The sequence below is a fragment of the Grampus griseus genome, assembly GCF_964374135.1.
Source record: "Grampus griseus genome assembly, chromosome: 7".
NCBI lineage: Eukaryota > Metazoa > Chordata > Mammalia > Artiodactyla > Delphinidae > Grampus > Grampus griseus.
Genome location: NC_139001.1, coordinates 106,552,282 through 106,574,973, shown reverse-complemented (window position 1 = coordinate 106,574,973; position 22,692 = coordinate 106,552,282). Strand labels below are relative to the sequence as shown.

The following is a 22,692-nucleotide window of genomic DNA, read 5'->3' as shown; positions in this document are numbered from 1 at the left end:
TTTTTTTTTGCGGTACATGGGCCTCTCACAGCTGTGGCCTCTCCCGTTGCGGAGCACAGGCTCCAGATGTGCAGGCTCAGCGGCCATGGCTCACGGGTCCAGCCGCTCCGCGGCATGTGGGATCTTCGCGGACCGGGGCACGAACCCGTGTCCCCTGCATCGGCAGGCAGACTCTCAACCACTGTGCCACCAGGGAAGCCCCAGATTTATATTTTAAGAATGCTCTTTAAAAGGTACAGGTTTAAGGGCTATTAATTATTCACAAATTAGGGGAAATCAATTCCATCAGGTTGCTTTCCTTCAAAAACCTGAGATAAGGAGCTCTGAAAAACTAGAAGTTCTCAATGAAAGGAACAGGAAGGCGTTACCTTTGAGGCCAGGAATACCTCCTTGGGGAAAAAACCTCTCGGGGTGAAAAAATACAGTATTGAGGACCACTTTGGGGTGCTAAGTACTCATATGATTGAAAAGCTGAGGCTGAAAATGTGGGACTTTGGTTCTGGAAAGATTATTGGATGACGACAAACATAAAATTTCTGAACTTTGATGTGATGTTAAATAATATTTGTCATCTCCCAGACTGGGAAAGAATAAAAACCAATTATAGTCTCTGTTAGTGGATATAGAGGGAAACAGGCAATTTCAAAATTGATAATTCTTTCTAGAAAGCAATTTACCAACAAGTATCAAAAACCCTAAAAATATCATACCTCATCTCTACGAATTTTATTCTGAAGAAGTAATCCTAAAGTAGTAACAGAGCTGCAAACAAGGTTTATGGTGAAGAGAGTTCATGACATCATTTTTAATAGCAGAAATTCACAACTACTAATATTTCCAATAAGGGTAGGTTAGATAATTCAGATGCAGTGTATTCAATAACATGGAACATAATCCTGAATCTTTGTTTTTCTGCATGAATTTTAGTATAATGCATCTAATGCCATGAAATAGACTGTGATGTTTCTATAGAGATTGTATTAAATTTGTAATTTAACTTAGGGAGAAATGATATCTTTATAATGTTGAGTTATCCCATCCAAGAATGGGATATCTTGTTACATTTGTCCAAGTCTTATTCAGTGCCTTTCAGGGGTGTTTTAACATTTTTCTTGTATGGTTTTGCACATTTCCTGTCAAATTTATTCCAAGTATTTCACCCTCTTTGTCACTATTGTAAATGAAATTTTCTCTACCATTAGTAGTAATAATAATAACGTGGAATATAATATAGTCATTAAAAATCATAATTCCAGGAATGATATGGAAATCCTGAAAAGTGAAAAACAGTATGTGTGGTACAGTTCACATTTTGTTAAAAATAACTACAGAAATACTGGAACGATATTGAATGATAGAATCACAGATTCCTTTCTCTTATACAGAGTACTAGAATGTGCCAAGTTTCTAAAAAAGTGTGTGACGTTTATAATCATTTTTTCAAAACTAACAAACTGTTGAGGCTGAGATAAAGGATAGGGAAAGTTTTCATTCTTTTCCACATCTTGCCCCCATTACTTAAAGTGGTTGCTTCCTGGTCCCAGAATTCAGCCTAAGGCATTAGTATAAAAGGTCTCTCACAGAGAGGGTTAAATAGGCTTAGAAGTTTTTCTTCATGGAAAAAAAAAAAAAGAGACACTTTCCACCCTTGCAATTGAACTTGCAAATTGAAATGTGAAACACAGCCCAATTGTAAAAATAGCTAATAATACACTCTGCCAGTATTGAGTATCTACAATGTGCCAGGCACTTTCAATATATAATTGAAAGTATATAATTATACTTTCCTAGTATATAATTTCAATATAGAATCCCTAGTTCTCACCATAGTCCTGGAGGCCAAGCTTTATAGTCCTCACGTTGTAGATGCTAAAACAGAAAATTGGCGAGGCTGCCCTGGGTCCTATGGCTACCACAGAGCCAGGATTCAAAGGGTCAGGCACCTAGGCTGAGCTCTCAGGCACGCAGGATGCTCTGCTTCTGCTCTCCACACTTCCAAAGCTAGCCCTGTTCTGCTCCAGGAATTGCTCTGATGGCCAATTACCTCTGCAGAGTTCTATTTTCTGCTGTGGAATTCACCTTTGCTTTTATTTACTTATATTTTTGAAATAGATTTATTGAGATAAAATTCACATACTGTACACTCCATCTATGTAAAATGCAGTTCAATGTTTTTCTGTATATTCACAGAGTTAGGCAGCAATCACAATTAATTTTAAAATGTCTGGAGCCCCCCAAAGAAATGCTGAAACCTTAGCTATCAGTCTCCAATCTCCCCAGGCCCCCACATCCAGCTGTGCCAGCCACTCAACCACTTTCTGTCTATGCGGATTTGCCGACTGAGGAGATTTCATATAGATGAAGTCATACATCATATTCCCTTTTGTGATTGGCTTCTTTTGCTTCCCATAATGTTTTCAGGGTTCATCGTAGGTAGCAGCTTGTAACAGTCTATCTGTATGGCTGAATGTCTTTCCATTGTGTGGATAGACCACATTTTGTTTATCCTTTTGCCAGCTGATGGACACCTGGGTGGCTTCCACTTTGCAGGTATTATGAATAATGCTGCTATGAACATTCTTGTACAAATTTCTGTGTGGACCTATGTTTCCAGTTCTCTTAGATGTACACCTAGGAGTGGAATCGCTGAATCATATGGTAACTCCGTAGTTAACCTTTTGAGGAACTGCCAGAGTGTTTCCAAAGTGGCTGCACCAGTTTCTATTCTCACAAGGCAACTTCCCCTTTGACAAGACCGAGTTCAAACGTTGGTCCTGTCCTTTCGTGGAACTTCTAGCTTCTAAGAAGGATTAAGGCACAATTCAACTTTTTTTTTCTTAAAATGATATCCGCTTAGGTCTGACCTTGGAATTCTCACTTTTACTACTTTGATTTTTTTTCTAGATAAATATCATTACCAACATCTCATGTGTTTTTTTTGTTTGTTTGTTTGTTTGTTTTTGCGGTACGCGGGCTCTCACTGTTGTGGCCTCTCCCGTTGCGGAGCACAGGCTCCGGACGCGCAGGCTCAGCGGCCATGGCTCACGGGCCCAGCCACTCCGCGGCACGTGGGATCCTCCCAGACCGGGGCATGAACCCGTGTCCCCTGCATCGGCAGGCAGACTCTCAACCACTGTGCCACCAGGGAAGCCCCTCATGTGTTTTTTAAATACTTTTTATAATGGGACCTTTCCAATAATTTACAGTTCACATTTGATGAAATTGGCACTAAAAGCAGTTAAGCGATAGGCTGAAGGCCTAAACTTTTTTATAGGAGTAACATTTTCCCTTAAAGTAGAGTTTCTCAACTCTGGCACTGGGCATTTGGGACTGGATAATCTTTGTTGAGGGTGTGGTATTCTGTACTACGCTTCTTGTGTAGGATGGTTAGCAGCATCCCTGAATCCCTGGATGCCCCCATCCCCAGCTCCCTGGATGTCCCCATCCCCAGCGCCAAAAACATCACCAGACATGGAGTTATATGAGCTGTTTGTATATTTTGGAAATTAACCCTTTTTTGGTTGCATCGTTTGCAAATATTTTCTCCCATTCTGTAGGTTGTCTTTTCGTTTTGTTTATGGTTTCCTGTGCAGACACTTTTAAGTTTAATTACATCCCACTTGTTTATTTTTGTTTTATTTCCATCACTCTAGGAGATGGATCAAAAAAAATATTGCTGTGATTTAGGTTAAAGGGTATTCTGTCCATGCTTTCCTCTAGGAGGTTGGGATTAACATATACACACTACTATATATAAACTAGACAACCAACAAGTGCCTACTGTGAAACACAGGGAGCTATAGTCACTATCTTTTAATAACCTATAATGGAAAAGAATCTGAAAAAGAATAGTTCTATATGTATTATATATCTGAATAACTTTGCTGTACACCTGAAACTAACACAATGTTGTAAATCAACTGTACTGCAAGTAAAAGATAAATAAATAAAGGGAAAAGTTCCCCACCACCACTAACCTTAGAGTTTTATGAGAATAAAATGATAAATTTATATGGATATGCTTAGCACATTATTTGGCCATGCTAGAAAATTATAAAGTTAGGTTTGTGCTTAAAAAAAAAGATCAGGGCTTCCCTGGTGGCGCAGTGGTTGAGAGTCCGCCTGCCGATGCAGGGGGCGTGGGTTCATGCCCCGGTCCGGGAGGATCCCGCATGCTGCGGAGCGGCTGGGCCCGTGAGCCATGGCCGCTGAGCCTGCGCGTCCGGGGCCTGTGCTCCGCAACGGGAGCGGCCACAACAGTGAGAGGCCCATGTACCGCAAAAAAAAAAAAAAAAAAAGATCATTACCAGACATTGCCAGAAGTCCCCTGCATGAGATTGGGGGAACAGGAGGCCGGGGTAGATGGGGGTGGAGAATTTCCCTTGGTTGAGGACTGCTGGGTTCAGGGAATAATTCTGAGATTGCAGAGTCTCAGAAAGCAAGGGCTTGCTTTATGTCTCCCTCCCTTTCTATTTTTCTCTCATTCTCAATCCAATTCCTAACAGATCTTTGCATTTCAGCCTTCATCTTATTTCAGTGTCTCTTTTCACGGTTTGAAGACAGAAACATTGTAATCGGGTGGCTGTCCCAGCACCTCTAACCATCAGGCATACAGCCACACCAGGACACACAGAGCTACAGTCCAGGCCAGAGCAGAGTCCCCGAAGGACTCTATTTCCAACCCCAGAAATGACCTGTTACAAATCTCCTTGATGCTTTACTCGCCTGTTAACCCTTGCTCAAGACCCTGCCACTTATAATTTCTAGCAATTTAGACAGATTTCTTAATCTCTCTCAACCTGCTTCTCCATCTGTAAAATAAAGACACAGCTGCCTGGCTTGACTTGGAAGTTTCTAGGCTTTATCTTCCCCAGAAAACCCAATTCAGCTGTTTCTCCATATCCCTTCATACCAACCCTTACTTAATAGTTCAAAGGTAGTTTCAATTTTTGAGAGAACAAAGTGGGGAATATCTAAATAATTGAATAAGGCAGTCTTAAAATGTCAATCACATCATAAAAGAGCATATTCCAATTATTAGTACCATTATACCACAATTTAGGTCCTGAGTCCTGTTTTTCTTGGAGACTATCCATCAATTATCAAATTCTATTAACGCTTCCCTACACACAGTGGTTTGAATTCACATATTTCTTCAGATTTCTTCTTCAACTTTGATTCTATCCCTTATCACAGGAGCTGGGAATTTTCTGATGGCCTCACTCTTTTCCCAGCCTCTGACCTCTTTCTGGTACAGGATACCTTGAACTATCTAGAGAGCAAGGTTATTAGTGTAAGTCCCCTACAGACGAACGAGTTCCATTCTGAGAGCACGTTCATAAGTCCAATTTGTTCATAAGTCCAACAAAGTTAGCCTAGGTACCTAACTAGCACAATCGGCTATATAGTACTGTACTGTAATAGGTTTATAATACTTTTCACACAACTAAGAACAAACGCATAATAAGAAACAAACACAAAAATAAAGGAAACATTGTTAATCTTACAGTACAGTACCTTGAAAAGTACAGCAGTATAGTACAACAGCTGGCACACAGGGGCTGGCATCGAGCGAACAGGCAGGAAGAGTTACTGACTGGAGGAGGGAGAGGAGGTGGGAGATGGTAGCGCTGAAGGATCCTCAGCAATAGGAGACGGAGGGCAAGCTGCAGTGTCACCCATACCTGACGCGGATGGCACAGGTTCTGTTTCCTTGCTGGATTCAATTCTATCTACCCTCTTGAAAAAATGATCCAGTGATTTCTAGGTAGTAGCTCTTTTTTTCTCTTCATAGATGATAGGGTAGCACTGGACTGTACCGTGAACAGCTGCTGCAAGCTTTGTGTACCGTTCTACATTCAAGTCCTGTGCCTCAAAAACTAACAGTGCCTCCTCAAAGAAAGAAAATCCCAACTGATTCACTATGCTGTACAGCAGAAACTAACACAACATTGTAAAGCAACTATACTCCAATAAAAATTAATAAAAACAAAATAAAGAAAACCCCCGTGCCATTTCCTGCATCGTGAGTCTCTTCGATTCTTCAGTTACTTCTTCTTCCTCTTGTCCCTCTTCGTCCTTTCTCTGGCCTCCAATTCTATCAGGTCTTCATTAGTCAGCTCCTCGTGTGGCACAGCAAGGAGCTTAATGAAGTCGTCCTCTTGCAGATCTAGCTCCACCTTCTGGCTGAGGGTCACTAAGTTGCTGAAGACCACGTTAGCATGTGTGAAAGTTTGGAACTTGAAGGTTCACATGTAGGGGACTTACGGTATCAACCTTGCAGCAAAAATCCCTCCAGTGGCTCATGGAGCCCAGAGAATGAAACTCAGATGCTTATCTTGACAATCGATGCCTCTGTAATCAAGTCTCCATCTGTCCTCACCATCTTATTTCCCAATATTTCTACACAAATTCCCTACTCGAGCTAGACTAGTGTATTCATTATGCTCCTGGTGAATGCACTAAGCTAATTGAAGCTTCCTCTCCCAGCCTCTACTTCACTTGCATGCTGTCCTCCCACTATCCAAATTCACATCCAATGCCCAGTTTTTGTCCTCGTGCTTCCTTTCCTTAACTATAGGGACAGGAAACATATATATATATATATATATATATATATATATATATATATATATATATATATATATATATATATATATACACATTTTTTAAAACTTTTATCACAGTCACCTAGCACAGCACAAAAAGTACTGAATGACTGAGAGAATAAGTTAATAAACCAGGAAATAAAGAAATTAGGCTTTCCTTGACCAGATCAATACATAGAGATTTCTCCTTTTAAGTTCATATAACATCCACTGTCTGATCTATTCATTTAGCTCGTATTATTTACTGCCTTGTACCATTAATTAACTGTTCATCTCTGTAAGTATTATCTCCCCGATGGGATTACAAGTTCCTAGGGGTCAGAGTCTGCATCGTGTTTTGGTATACCCCTCGGCATCAAAACAGCAACATCCTACCCTCTCCAAAGGCTCCTTGATTGATTCAGCAACAGACTAGCTGAATCTCCACTGCCAAGTGTCAGCAGCAGGGCCCTCTCTGGCATCTAGACCATAAATCACAGGTTAAACCTTTCCTAGCTGTGAAAGCCTGGTTCATATGTCAAGATAACCTGGATCCTCAGAACCCTTGGTCAGCATCTGGGAGGGAAACAGCTGGGTTTGCCATACACTAGGGTCAGATACAAACTGTGACATGTTCGTGGTTCGTGGTGAAGGCATAGTGTCTCTAGGATGGACTTGCATGCTCGGTTCCAGTGTCTACATGATAAAAATGAAGGTCAGCTCCAGAGCCAGATATTTCTCTGTCACCTTTAGGAGACAGCCCAAACTCTAGTGTCCCTGAACAAAATTCTGCTTCATCTTTTGCCTGTGCTCCTTCGCTCTCTGTGATCCAGGCACTCTAAGCCACCTGTGGAGTCTTACACATCTAGATCTCCCCCTATTTCTCTCCTCTAATTGGGGCATCCTTCCCTTCCTCCTTTGTTTGACCAAATTCTATTCCTTCTTCAAAACAGAGCTGTGTTATCCCTGCCCCTAGGAAGCCTTCCCTTTTTCACCCTTTCTGGTGCCTCTTCCCTTGTGCTCCCCCTGTACCCTGAGCATCTGCCCTACTGCATCATCAGTGTTCAATACTGTCCCTTTCAACAGTGCCTATGAGCTTTCGGAGGGCAATACTTCCATCCTCAGATTTGAGTACAGTATCAGCAGAAAGTAGATACTTCAAAAGCTTCCTGAATTAAATGTGTAATAGGGAAGAACAAATCCAACTCGATATTAGATCTTTTTCTCTTACCTTAACCTCTGTATTCTATTGCTTTTGCTTCAAGTTAAGAATGTTGCCCATAGCCTGGAATATACAGGATAGCCCATTCTCAAGGCTCTGACCTTTAAGCAGATAACACTTTTCCATTCATATAGAGATAAAAAGTTGCAGAACAGAGAATAACAATTGTCCTATTGGAGGTTTACAGGAACATCCTGACCTGACCTAGGTGAACAGCTGTAAGAACAAAGGATTCCAACACCAAGAAGTTTGCAGCAACCAGCCACAACCCTCCCTCACCTTGCCATAAAAACTGCTTTGCTGAAACCCTTCCAGGAGTTTGGGGCTTTGGGGGGACATGAGCCACCCATTCTCCTTGCATGGCCTTGCAATAAAACTTTCTCTGCTCCAAGCTCTGACATTTTGGTTTGTTTGGTCTCACTGTGCACTGGACATAGGAACATGTGCTCGGTAACAAATAGAGGCAAAGTGAATTATATGAAAGAATTATTAAAGTAGAAAACAGGCAAAGGAAATGACAGAAGTTTTGACTATTAAATTATTTTCCCATAAGACAAATCTAGTTCCCTCTGTTTCTCTTTTGAGAGAAATGGAGAAGAAGGAAGAGTAAGTCATCATCATTACTCAGGCCTGAAAAAGCTACACATGCCTGGGAGACCTCTCCTCTGGTAAACATTCCCAGGCTTTGCTTGATATCTTGAAGCTTCGGCAATGGCAGTTCTCAGTTTCCATAAAGCGGAATGCCTCATCATACGTCTGTCTTCCCGAAACTCAAACTCTGCGCCTAGCCAGACAGCTTGTTGTGACAGTCATGGCCCTGTGGCTATCATTTGTTTGCCCTCATGAATGGGATTTTCTCATCAACATTATCTTAGTTAAAACACAGAGGCATTGATGACAGCTTAATCGAAGCAGAGGATGAGGTTCACCAAGTCATCATGTTTACTTGATGTACAGATGGTGGTGAGATACAAATGGATTCTATGAAAAAGGGTGATATTGGGGAAGCTGCTCTGTGAATTGCAGGACTGCAGACTAAAACCATCTGGCCACAAGTATTAATAGGGTGAGCACTTTTAGCCTTCATGACACAGCCGTCTCCCCACCTCTGGGAGCCGTCTCCCCACCTCTGGGAGCCCCACTGGCCTTTATCTGATTAGTACTTCCCCTGATTATGGCTCATTCTTGGGTTTGACACATTCTGCATTGTAGAACTGTTGTAACATGAATATGGTTAAAAATCACTTTTAACTCTTCTTCCACTGTTGACGTGAGACACTTCAGAAATGTTTTGGAGGTCAATTCTAATAGTTCATTTATTCAGACACTTGCTTATACATTAGGCAAATATTAGCAAGGGGCTGTTATTAGCAAGGTGTTATACTAGGCCTTGGGCAAATAGTGGTGGCACGGCAGGCAGTGTTCTTGTTCCCATGAATCCTTACATTCTATGGTGACAGGAACACTGAGCAGCCAGTTATAGAGACATATGATTAATACACATTCTTTTTATAATTTATTTTTTGAAGTATAGTTGATTTACAATGTTGTGTTAATTTCTGCTGTACAGCTAAGCAATTCAGTTATACATACATATATAGTGTATATTTTAATATATATATACTTTCTTATATTCTTTTCCATTATGGTTTATCACAGGATATTGTACATAGTTGCCTATGCTATACCATAGGACCTTGTTGGTTATCCATTCTATATAAAATAGTTTGCATCTGCTAATCCCAAACTCCCAGTCCATCCCACCCCCACCCCCTTTCCCCTTGGCAACCACAGGTCTGTGCTCTATATCTGATAATACATATTCTTATGAGCTAAATTGTGCCCCCCAAAATCCATATTTTGAAATCCTTACCCCCCCACTCAGTACCCGAGTATGTGTCTGTACTTAGAGATAGGACCCTTAAAGAGGTAATGAAGGTAAAATGAAGTCATTTGAGTAGGCCCATAGTCGATATGACTGGTGTCCTCACAAGAGGAGGATAATAGGTGACAGATGGGCAGAGAGAAAAGACCATGTGAGGGCACAGAGAGAAGATGACCTCTACAAGCCAAGAGAGAGTCCCTCAGAAGAAGCCAACCCTGCCCACACCTTGAACTAGCCTCAAGAACTGCGAGAAGGTAAATTTCTGTTAGGTCACCTAATCCGTGGTATTTTCTTATCATACTCCTAACAAACTAATGCATACATTTATACACATACTTACAGTCAGTGCTACAAAGGAGAAGAACTAGAAGACTCAATAAAGGGGCAGCTGGCCTGCTTTGGGAAGGTTTCTTGAGAAAATATCAACTGAGATAAATCCTAAAAAAAAAAACAAGTGGGATAGTGTGGACCATAGCTGTAGGAGGATTTATTTAATTTAAACAAAGGCAATGATAAGTAATCATCCAATAACATCCATGATGGCTGCTGATCAAAGGCTATGCCATTAGAATTTCATCCTATCTTCAGCTAGAGAAAGAACAAGTCAGTCCCAGCATTCTACTAAGTATAGAAAATTAATGACTGAGTAGAAGAGATTGTTTAGGAGTTTGTAATGCTGGAATGCCCTGTGTCTAACTACTGAAAAATTGTAAGGTGGAAAGAACATTGTTGCTTGTATCTAGGGACTCAGTGGAAGGAGCTGAAATGGTCTCTCCAATAAGCCATTTGCCTCCACTAAAAACATTTCTGTGGCATCCGGTTGATTTCTGGATCTTTGCTCATCATGTGTCCCTTGGCCCTGGGATTCTGTTCTGTGCCTGGCAATTGGCATTCCCCTTCTGTCTTTCCAGCTTTCGTTTTACAGCCCCTGCTGTCAGGTTGAGATCTCTCAGTGTGAAGACTTCCTTCCCCATCTTCTGGGTTCCATTTAGTTGTGCAGAGACTCATTTCTTACTCCTGAAAATTCCACTCTGGGTTTCATGACTCTAGTATATCAAAGCAGTAGATTGTGCAGCTAAATGCTCGGGAGAGAATACTCTCTAATGAAAAGCCATTAGATGGTCTTTCTGCCATTTGATCTTACTGAGGCTTGTTCTGTTTTCTGCAGTGACATAAATATATAAAAATTCTCACCTAGGGACTTCCTTGGTGGTGCAATGGTTGAGAATCCACCTGCCAACGCAGGGAACACAGGTACGATCCCTGGTCCAGGAAGATCCCACGTGCTGCAGAGCAACAAAGCCTGTGTGCCACAACTACTGAGCCTGCGCTCTAGAGCCCATGAGACACAACTACTGAGCCTGCATGCTGCAACTACTGAAGCCTGAGTGCCTAGAGCCTACGCTCCACAAAAAGAGAAGTCACCACAATAAGAAGCCCGCACACCACAACAAAGAGCAGCCCCCTCTCACTGCAACTAGAGAAAGCCCGCACGCAGCAACAAAGACCCAATGCAGCCAAAAATAAATACATTTATATTTTAAAAAACCCTCTCATCTCTGAGAAAGTCTGTCCCACATTAAAAGAACCTTATCATGACTCTATCTTGTTTTTCTCTCCACATGCAATAGCTCCAGTACTATTGAAGGTCCTGTATACTCTGATAACTCCCTTACCTACCAATCCATACACACTCACAAGAGTATCCTACTGTGATTAAAAGATCGTCGCAAAAACAAAACGAAACACAACTTCTCAGATTTAGCTCCTTGGCACCTAACTCTATACGGATCACAGAGAGTAACATGCAGGGCCTTTCTGGGACAACCAAGCATCTCATTCACAAAAATCACTGTATGAAAGAACCCCAGGTTATCATTCTTCCTCCCTCAGATGCACCACAATGTGGGGAGTTGAGAAACATGACCTCTGGCAGGGGGCTTGGCCCTGCTGAATACACTTAATTTAGGCCACTTACCCCATTTTCAAAAGAAGACTCTGGGGTTAATGATTTCTTTGAAGAAAATAAAGTACATGGTTGACCTCCTGTTTTCCTTCAAGAACTAAGATGAAGGTTTAGAAGGGACTTGAGTAATTCTAGACCAACTCTCTCCTTTAGCTACAAAGGACAATGAGGTCTAACAGAATAAAACTCACATTCTGCATTGATGCAGAGCATAGCTAAGCTGGAGTTCTGGATGCTAAGGCCTGAGTTCAAGGTCTTTGCCCAGATTGGCTTTTCAGTGAGAACTTGATGTTTAGAGAAGCACTACAGCAGACAAAAACAGACTTCAGGGCTTCCCTGGTGGCACAGTGGTTGAGAGTCCGCCTGCCGATCAGGGGACACGGGTTCGTGCCCTGGTCCGGGAAGATCCCACGTGCTGCGAAGCGGCTGGGCCCGTGAGCCATGGCCGCTGAGCCTGCGCGTCCGGAGCCTGTGCTCCGCAGCGGGAGAGGCCGCAACAGTGAGAGGCCCGCGTACCGCAAAAAAGAATAAAAATAAAAAATAACATACTTCAAATTTTCAGGACTGAAGGACCCAAACTTTTTTCTTCCTATTCTCATTCCTATTCTCATTCTCATTCTCGTTCTCATCAGCAAAATAAAAATAACATTGAAATGTCAGGCCACTGCAAAATAATTATAGTGGTGCCAGCTTTTTTTGGTTACTGAATGTTTCACTTGCAATTCAAAACACTCTGCCTCGATTGTCTAAAGAAATGAACCAGGTGGTCTCCTTCACTTTTGCACAAGTTCCTGTTTTCTTAGTCATCCAGATTGGTTTGGACAATGACAATCTACATTCTAAGCACCTTTTTAAGAGTCTTTAAAAATAGCAGCCATTTGCTCCTCAAAAATAGAACATGGTATCAATCGTTTCAGGGATAGGTATGGCCCTGAGAGAGAAAGTGGTCCCCAAGACACATGGAACCTGGGGAGAAGTGGTGAGGAACTAGAGTGTGAAATGCATAAAGGAGGAAATCCAGGTGTTTTTTTGTTTATTTAAGATTTGCACAGTTGGATGTTCTGATCCCTGAAAGGGGACATGGGAGCAGCAGGGCTCCTGGAAGGTTTCCTCTCTGTTCCCATGCAGCCCCCAGATTTCCACGTGGCATCGGACGCACAGGGGTGACGAGAATATGGGAAAAGCTACGCAAGGCATGGCAAAGTCTCTGGAAGCATCTAGGTTTTCACTTAGTACCCTTCGTACTTACATGATAATCTTACTAAGGAATCGTCACTGAGCATTTAAAAGGGCCTGATAAAAAATAATAAAAACAAATAAAAAGGTCTGAGAGGGACTTTCCTGGTGACACTGGGGTTAAGAATCCTCCTGCCAGTGCAGGGGACACAGGTTTGAGCCCTGGTCCGGGAAGATTCCACATGCCGTGGAGCAACTAAGCCCATGTGTCACAACTACTGAGCCTGCACTCTAGAGCTCGTGAGCCACAACTACTGAGCCCGCATGCCACAACTACTGAAGCCTGCGTGCCACAGCTACTGAAGTCCGTGTGCCTAGAGCCCATGATCCACAACAGAAGCCACCGCAATGAGAAGCCTGTGCACCAAAATGAAGACTCAAGGCAGCCAAAAGTAAATAAATAAATACATAAATAAACATTAAAAAAAAAGTCTGAGAAAAGTATGTCACATATACTCAATGACTATTAGTGTGTATGTGCGTATGTGTGTATGTTAACATATAGATATGCATAATTTACTTTATAACACTAAATAGGCAATGTCAGCTAAAGTGGAGTAAAAGTCTACAAAGACAATGGATTCACAATCCCTTGTCAGCCCCACTTAACCCCCAAATCTGTCTATTGATGGGACCACCAAGTGAACTGTTTTGGGAAAACCCAACTTCAGATACTACATAGGCTACTTTTGTTAACAGCGTACTGTACGTTTCATCTTTCATCTAAAGCAGAGTTTCTCTGCATTTGAATTCTTTATAAACACCTGACCATATCACGAATAAATATGGGGGGCAGCAAGATACACTGTGGTGACCATGGACTTGGGGATGCAAAGGAAAGGCCTGAGCTTGAACACCTGCTTGGTCACTTGAACTTAATTGCTGACTCTCAATTTCCCCTTGTGCCTGTTGGTAAAATAAGAACCACTTAATACGTTTCATGAGCTCTTTTTTTTTTTTTTTTCTGTAGTATTGTATGACAAGGTCCTTGCATAATGCCTGACCTGCATGAGATCCACAGTAATTGTTGGTTCTACTGTCATATCACTTAGAGTGAAAGGATGCCCTTGACTTTGCCTCATATTCACATATACAAGGCTTTCAAGAAAGGAGATGACAAAAATAGAAAATAAAGAAAAATACAAGGGAGGGATTATACCGTTGCCCTTCAACTCCCTAAAACTTCATCCCTTAGAACAACTAAATTCAGATGCCTTCTATTTTGAGGACGATTTCATTTGGACTTCTCTTCCTGATACCCAATGCGAACTGCACAAAATAACCACACCCCCAAAAAACTATGTACACTGTATGAAGCTTTGGTAACAGAAGTGAATGTGCCAGGCATCCATGTGCTGACCTTCTCATAGGGGTCACCTTCTCTTTCAGACCCAAGACGTTAGAAATACATGAACTATTCTCAAGTAAATCTTTAAATATCTGGATTCCCTGTTCAATTAATAATGTGCTATTTTCTATTTTCCATGAGGTACCATGTGTCAAGGGTAGCCCCAGTGGCCCTCAAAATTATTAGAACAATGTTTATTATTTTTCTGATTTCTCATGTGAGATTTTTCTCTTATAAAGCCAATACAATCTCAAGTACTTGGAAAACAAGGTTCTTCAGAAATGTATGGGAGGAGAAAACTTTTTTGTTAGTCTGATTTTTTTGTTTGTTTACCTTTTTCTCCCAGGTAGAACAATGCCAGTAGACACAAAGCCTTGATCCATTTCAAAGAAAAATAAAAGAAATTCCAAAATTTCTGAATTTTCCAAATTTCAGGAAATTCTTGGAGAAAGGAGCAAGCAAGAGTTTTCTGAGACAGACATCAGAATGTTTTTAAATCTTTCTTTTACTTGTTTGATTTTTTTTGAGAGACAGGTCTAAAATAACATGATTTTTTTCTCCCTCTTTACTGGATATTGGGGCAGCTTTAACCAGCCTCTCAGTCATGAACACATTTTAATGGACTGACACATGCTTAATAATACAGGTAATGCTTTAGAGCAAAGTGTCACTGGGGCCTGTACTATATTAAAACTGCATTTTTGGGCTTCCCTGGTGGCGCAGTGGTTGAGAGTCCGCCTGCCGATGCAGGGGACACGGGTTCGTGCCCCGGTGCGGGAAGATCCCACATGCCGCGGAGCGGCTGGGCCCGTGAGCCATGGCCGCTGAGCCTGCGCGTCCGGAGCCTGTGCTCCGCAACGGGAGAGGCCACAGCAGTGAGAGGCCTGCGTACCGCAAAAAAAAAAAAAAAAACTGCATTTTTGACCTGAGCTCTACAAGTCTCTGTACTCAACCATCTCACCGGTTGGAGAGAAACAGATCAACGCCAGCTCACGATTTTTCTTCTTCAAATAAGGAGGATCGAGGTTTAACTTTTATAACTCTGCACATGAAAAATGTTATGTTTCTAAGCGATTAACTCACCTCCATGACTAGAAATCTTAGAAATTTCACAAAAGCCCCATGACTGCACAAACTCACTCAGCTTTTATGACTCTAAGGAGTGAGGCCTGTTTTTGCCTGAGGTCTTGAGTCAGTGTGGAAGAAAAAGAAATTTGCTAAATAGGTTCTCAACACTGTGCTAAAGGGTTTAGATCATATTTAATCATCGTCACAGTCTTGTGATGTAAGCATTTTTTTTAATCTCATTTTGTAGGTAGATGCTAAGATGGACCCCAGTGATCCATGACTACTAATATCTAGTGTGAGTGTTTCATCTAGCAATTTGAGGAAAGGAAGAGCTCTTGCCGGGGAAAAGGGAGGACTTCTTTGAGATCCTTGGTGTTTTTTGAAGCAGTCTTTGATGTGGCTTATCCTATGAGAAATGTTAAATTTCTGGACACTCCTTTTCCCATTGGCTAACCAGATCTGTATATTAGTGATGGGTTCCAGACTGTTTAGTGAGACAGTAGACAACTTATTTTTATTCTCAACTTCAATACACTTTGCTTTAGAAACAATTTTTGGTGTAGCACTTCCCAGTCTGTGACCCTGTCCTGAGAAGGGCTGGAACACAGGCTTTGTTGACATACATACTTCATTTTTCTTATCTTCAACTTTAACATCAACCTCCTCATTATCAAAAATCCTGTAATTCCAAAGGTAATTCCCCTTTTTTGATGGAGTTCAGAAACTGCTGAGCTGCACCATCAAAATAACTTCTGAAATCATCACTGACTGTGAATCCATTTTTCCATAATTTTGCACTTACACCTACCAGTTTCTTTTGTTCAGTGGCAGACAAACATTTGACACCAACCTTCTGAGTTTCCTCAAAAAGGCTGTCAACAAAATAGTCCCAATTTGTTTGCTGATTATCACTAAGAGGTTGGTGGTCAGATCCTGTTTCACAAACCCGTTCTTCCTTTGTACTTTCAAGATTATCTGCTTCTTTCATTCTCTTTTGTCTTCCTCCTGGTGTGGCCGCTGGGCTGGAGCCCCTCAGACTGGGAGCACTACCTCCCCCAGACCCTCTCAAGCTCGGCGGCCATGCTGCTAGGATCCTGCTCATCTCCCTTGGTTACTGCTGCCGGCACCGAGCATGTGCTGAGGCTGGCTCTGACTCCTAATATCTGAATCCTTGTATAATCCCTTTGACTTGAGCAAGGGCTAGACTTATTCACTTTTTTCTAATGAATAGAATATGATGAAAAGGATGGGATGAGATATACAAAGACTGTGGCTTTTGTCCTGGGGGTTCTTTCCCACTCTCTCCAGGGTCACTCACTCTGGGGTAAGAGTGCTGCCCTAACAATGAGGCAGCCTTCTGGAGAGGGCGTGGGGATAAGTTTGGATCTCCTGAGGTCTGCCCACAGCCACATGAGTTAGCCTGGAAGCAGAGTTAGAACCGGTTGAACCTTGAGATGACTGTCGCCCCTGCCAACAACTTGACTGCAGCCAGAATCGCCCAAAGGGCTCCTGGATTCCTGACTCTTAGAAAATCAGACATAACATGGGCGGTTTTCAACTAAAACATGTTGGTATAATTTGTTATGCAGCTGTAGATAACAAATGCACTCTCACTTACATGGGAGACAAAGTTAAGTTCATCTAGGGCCCCAGACTAACTAGTAAGGGGAAAAGGTGCTTTTGGAACCTGCCTCTCTGACTCACAGATCCAGGCCCTTCTGTTATTTCCAGAGGTTTGAAACTGTATACAAGACCCTGTGTCCCTTCCTTTGAAGTAATAGGCTTTTGCTTTAGTCTCCCACGCCTACACTGAGTCTCAAAAGGCTGCTCAAGAGTTAATGATTAGGAAAAAAAGGTAGTTAATGATTAGGAATGTGAAGATGTAAAAATAAAGAATAGCTGTTGGGCTGGGAAACTGGTAACGATTTAGACTATAAATCAGCCACATGGCAGAATCACCAAATTCCCAGTTCCCTGAAGGATAAAGATAAAGGCCTGACACATATTCCAAAGGTTTGTTTTTTTTTTTTTTTACAGGAAGCTGACCACCCCCCAGATGAAAATTGCTGACCACAGCAACATAGACCCTAGACTGGTTGAAACCAGAAGATTGATGATGCTGGAAACTTCACCTTGATGCCAACCAATCTGAGAACTGTGCACAAGCTGATCATACACCCTGCAGCTCCCTCCCTCACACTGCCTTTAAAACCCCTTACCTGAAAGCTATTGGGGAGTTCAGGTCTTTTGAGCATGAGCTGCCCCTTCTCCTTGCTTGGTGCCCTGCAATAAAATCTATACTTTCCTTCACCACAATTCGGTGTCAGTAGATTGGCTTTACTGTACATAGGTGAACGGACCCAAGTTTGGTTCGGTAACAGGTTCAATGGGCTTTTTTGTTCACCCATTGACATCAGAGGCTTTCCCATAGCCTGACCTGATCTTGACTATTAAGTCTCATCCTTTACTTAACTCAATTTCCTCTAATTTAATTGCATAACAAAACTCAGAGTCCAGTGGGGGAAGAAAGACATTTAAATTAAATAAATGATTCAGTGTCCTATAATCCAGGATGGATATTGGCCCAGGATGCACAGAGGAGGTGGTTTGATTCAGGCTGTAGAGCCAGGAAGGCTTCTCAGGATTTGGTGACCTAGCAGCCTGCCTTAGCCCCCAATCCAATGCCTGCAGGTGGTCTGACCTAAGTAATTGTCACTAAGTGAACACATTGCTTCCAGAAGGACAGGGGACATCAGTAAGATAACAAGTAGAGGAGGGAGAAAATTCCACGGCTCCATGTTGAAGGAATGGCAGATAGAAGAGTCAGGATGTTATTCATACATCTATTCCATGTTGCTATACGTTAGGACCTATACTCTATTGCTATAAAAGAAAGTACTTTCAATCTTCAGCTTTTTGAGAACCATTTTAAAAACTTTTATGAAAAGATGCTCAACATCGCTAATTATTAGAGAAATGCAAATCAAAACTACCATAAGGTATCACCTCACACTGGTCAGAATGGTCATGATCAAAAAGTCTACAAATAAATGCTGGGGAGGGTGTGGAGAAAAGGGAACCCTCTTGCACTGTTGGTGGGAATGTAAATTGGTGCAGCCACTATGGAGAACAGTATGCAGGTTCCTTATAAAACTAAAAATAGAGTTACTGTATGATCTAGCAGTCCCACTCCTGGACATATATCTACAGAAAACTGTAATTCGAAAAGATAAATGCACCCCAATGTTCATTGCAGTACTGTTTACAATAGCCAAGACATGGAAGCCATCTAAATGCTCACTGAAAGACGAATGGATAAAGAAGATGTGGTATATATATATATATATATATATATATATATAGTGGAATATTACTCAACCATAAAAAAGAATGAAACATTGCCATTGGCAGCAACATGATTAGACCTAGAGTTTATCATATTAAGTGAAGTAAGTCAGACAGAGGAAGAAAAATATCACATGATATCACTTATATATTGAACTAAAAACAATGATACAAATGAACTTATTTACAGAACAGAAACAGACTCACAGACTTGGAAAACAAACTTATGGTTACCAAAGGGGAAAGATGAGGGGAGGAGTAAATTAGGAGGTTGAGATTAACAGATACACACGGCTATATATAAAATAGATAAACAACAAGAACCTACTGTATAGCACAGAGAAGTATATGCAATACTCTGTAATCACCTAGATGGGAAAAGAATCTGAAAAAGAATAGATACATGTCTATGTATAACTGAATCACTTTGCTGTATACCAGAAACTAACACGACATTGTAAATCAACTATACTCCAATACAAAATTTATAAAAGAAGAAAAAAAGAAAACAAATGTTGGCTCTTCAGACTTAGAGTAAATTTGTGAAGACTGGTCATCTCACACCCCTGGGAGCTGGAGCCTGTATGTTTTGGTCAGATTCTCAAACATGTATCGACTTGGCTGAACAAGAAACGACATAGAAGTTGTCAGTGGACAGTACCTGTGAGGATTTCAGCTGCACGTTCTGTCATTTTCTGAATCACGAGTCTCAGGGTTCCATCCTCCAGGCTCAGCAGCAGGGTCCCTGAGCCCTCAGAGAGCATCGTGGACAGAAGCAGACCATCCTTGTTCCATGTTCGAAACTGGAAACTCACCGAGAGCCCATCGATTTGGGGGGTGCCGGGCAGCAGCAAATAACTGCTGCTCGAGTTGACAAATGTGATGGGAACAATTTGTGGTTCAGAGCAGGAAAATGTGACATTGCCCTGGAAAACAATAAAAATCAAATATATAAAAGCCATTTTTTATTCTGCAATCTGACAGCTGATATAAACAACCACCTGGAGCTGACCTTAATTTCAGGATCATTTTACATACAGCAGCAAGATCTTAAAGGGAAAAATATGTCACCTTTGTTCAGACACACCCACAAGATTGTTTTCCATTCTTTTTTTTTCATCATGGTGCTATCTGCAAAGAGGGTCATCCAAGACCCAGGGTGGGTGGGGGCATGGGAAGCATTAGAAGTTTCTAGGGATCCAGAGATAAAACTAATTACATTCATTCATTGAATAATGCTGTACTGCAAGTCAACTAAGTGCCAAGCACTGGGATACCTTTCAAAGAGATACGTATGAGAAAACTTTGTTGCAATATGGAATGTCCCCAGGGCAGCCTGGTAGAAGAAATAGCTAAAGAAGCAAAGGTTTCACAAGGGAGGCGATGCTTTCCTGGAAGGAAGTGGGGAAAGACAAGAGTGAGTGCCCGGTCAGCCTTCTCAGCAGATGGCATGGTGTTTGCAAAGGCTTGGAAAAATTAGCAAAATGGCATCCCTGGGGAATGAGTCATTTCTGAACTTGCAGTGGGACAGAGAGGACCATGGACCATAAAGCAGGTGAGTTTATGCTTGACAAAATTATCATTCAAAGTTAGAAGCGGTAAAGTGACATTGGCCAGCTTTTTAATGTATTAAGAGTAGTTTTAGTAACATGGGGAGTCGAGGGGGGAATGCATGAGAGGACCAGAAGTGGGGAGTGTTAAGTGTGTGTAGACTAGAAGCAGGAAGAAGTGGAAGAAGATTATCCTTTGCATAACTGAGGGGAAATGGGTCCGAGTTTACTTGAGGAAGTTACAGGAAAATAGACAAATGTATATATGTGCCCAGCTGAGCCATGCGCTGGAGTCACTTTTACTAGATGAATAGGAGAAAGCCTGGAATACCGTCTAGATTATGAATAGGTGTTACAATATGAAAGCCATTTGTAATTTTTATAGCCAACCTCTAAAACAATGCAGTGAGCTTATTCAGGTAAGTGTAATGCAGTATTTTCCTCTAAATAATCATAGACACATCTTTTTTTAACTTATTTTATTGAATTATAATTGATTTACAATGTTGTGTTAATTTCTACTGTACAGCAAAGTGACTCAGTTATATATATATATATATATTCATTCTTTTTCATGTTCCTTTCCATTATGTTTTACTACAGGATAGTGAATATAGTTCCCTGTGCTATACAGTAGGTCCTTGTTGTTCATGCAGTCTATATGTACTAGTTTGCATCTGCTAATCCCAAACTACCAATTCATCCCTCTCCACTCCCCTTCCCCCATGGCAAACACAGTCTGTTCTATTCATAGACACACCATGTTCCCTGTAAGTCTCTCAATCCCAATGAAAGAGGCTAAGCTCCACCTATTTCCATAGCCAGTGCCACTTCTGCAGAAAAAAAAAAGACAGGGATTTCTGAAAGAGGAATGCCCTGGCTTGCCTGGCTGCCTGAATTCAACTTTGCAGTAAAGTGGCCAGGTAGTGGGGTTAGATACCTAGGACAGCTCCTAGTCCTAGAACAGATTAATCCTTCAGGTTGTACAGCCTCATAATCCTGAAAAAAACATCCTTAGGTCCCAAATATATTTGTTAGTGATAGTCCTGCATTTCTGAAAACAAATAGTTTCCAAACAAACTTCTCCCAATAGTACATTTCTAATGATGCACTCATCAAGCACACCGCTATGAGCATATTCTTGCATTGATCATTTTTGTAGTTATTTAGATGTGTTCTTCTCTTTAGGCTAGATCCCCAGAAGTTAATTAATGTGTCAAAGGGTAAGGCCCTTGATATCCATCAAGAAATTGCCCACAGTTTATACTGCATTTGGCATTAGGCTAAGTGCTAACGTGCGTATCTCATGTATTCTACACAATGACACTGCGTTCATTTAAAAAATGCACAGATTGGGTTTGGAGAAGCTAGATGATTCGACAAAAACCAGAGTCCTCCTTAGCAGTGACAATGGGGGACAAACCTATGTTTGTCTGACATGGAGGCTTTTGGCAGCCATCTCTGAGAACTTCCTCCTCTGAACTGGGTACCACTGTTAAAAAAAAACCATCTACCAGCTTGCTTTTGATATCCCATTGCTGTTTTAATCTGCTTTTTTAAATTGATATCTAGTCTCATACTGTTGTGGTTGGAAAAGAAGATTGATATGATTTCAATTTTCTTAAATTTACTGAGGCTTGATTTGTGACACAAGATGTGATCTATCCTGGAGAATGTTCTGTGTGCACTCGAGAAGAAAGTGTATTCTATTGTTTTTGGATGGAATGTCTTATAAATATCAATTAAGTTCATCTGGTCTAATGTGTCATTTAAAGCTTGTGTTTCCTTATTTATATTCTGTTTGAATGATCTGTCCACTGGTGTAAGTGGGGTGTTAAATTCACCTACTATTATTGTGTTACTGTTGATTTCCCCTTTTGTGGCTATTAGCATTTGCCTTATGTATTGAGGTGCCCCTATGTTGGGTGCATAGGTATTTACAATTGTTACATCTTCTTCTTGGATTGATCCCTTGATCATTATAGAGTGTCTTTCCTTGTATCTTGTAATAGTCTTTATTTTAAAGTCTATTTTTTTTCTGATATGAGTATTGCTACTCCAGCTTTCTTCTGATTTCCATTTGCAAAGAATATCTTTTTCCATCCTCTCACTTTCAGTCTGTATGTGTCCTTAGGTCTGAAGTGGGTCTCTTGTAGACAGCATATATACGGGTCTTCTTTTTGTACCCATTTAGCCAGTCTGTGTCTTTTGGTTGGGGCATTTAATCCATTTACATTTAAGGTAATTAATGATATGTATGTTCCTATTACAATTTTCTTGATTGTTTTGGGTTTGTTTTTGTAAGTCTTTTCCTTCTCTTGTGTTTCCTGCCTAGAGAAGTTCCCTTAGCATTTGCTGTAAAGCTGGTTTGATGGTGCTGAATTCTATTAACTTTTGCTTGTCTGTAAAGCTTTTGATTTCTCTGTTGAACCTCAATGAGATCCTTACTGGGTAGAGTAATCTTGGTTGTAGGTTTTTCCCTTTC

General features: G+C 41.2%; 1 protein-coding gene and 1 pseudogene across 3 annotated transcripts in view; both read right to left on the bottom strand.

Moving 5' to 3' along the window:
* Window positions 1–22,692, bottom strand: part of CNTNAP5 (contactin associated protein family member 5) — a gene marked incomplete at both ends in the record, with an annotated part of 875,906 nt that overhangs the window by 364,550 nt on the left and 488,664 nt on the right. For both annotated transcript variants that reach the window (XM_082658898.1, XM_082658899.1), the window contains one exon: window positions 19,319–19,583. In XM_082658898.1, coding sequence (XP_082515024.1) covers window positions 19,319–19,583 — 265 coding nt within the window. The remainder of the gene's footprint in view (window positions 1–19,318; window positions 19,584–22,692) is intronic.
* LOC309824947 (UBX domain-containing protein 2A-like) lies at window positions 15,505–16,306 on the bottom strand (annotated as a pseudogene). The gene has a single exon. The product of its transcript is annotated as a UBX domain-containing protein 2A-like (transcript).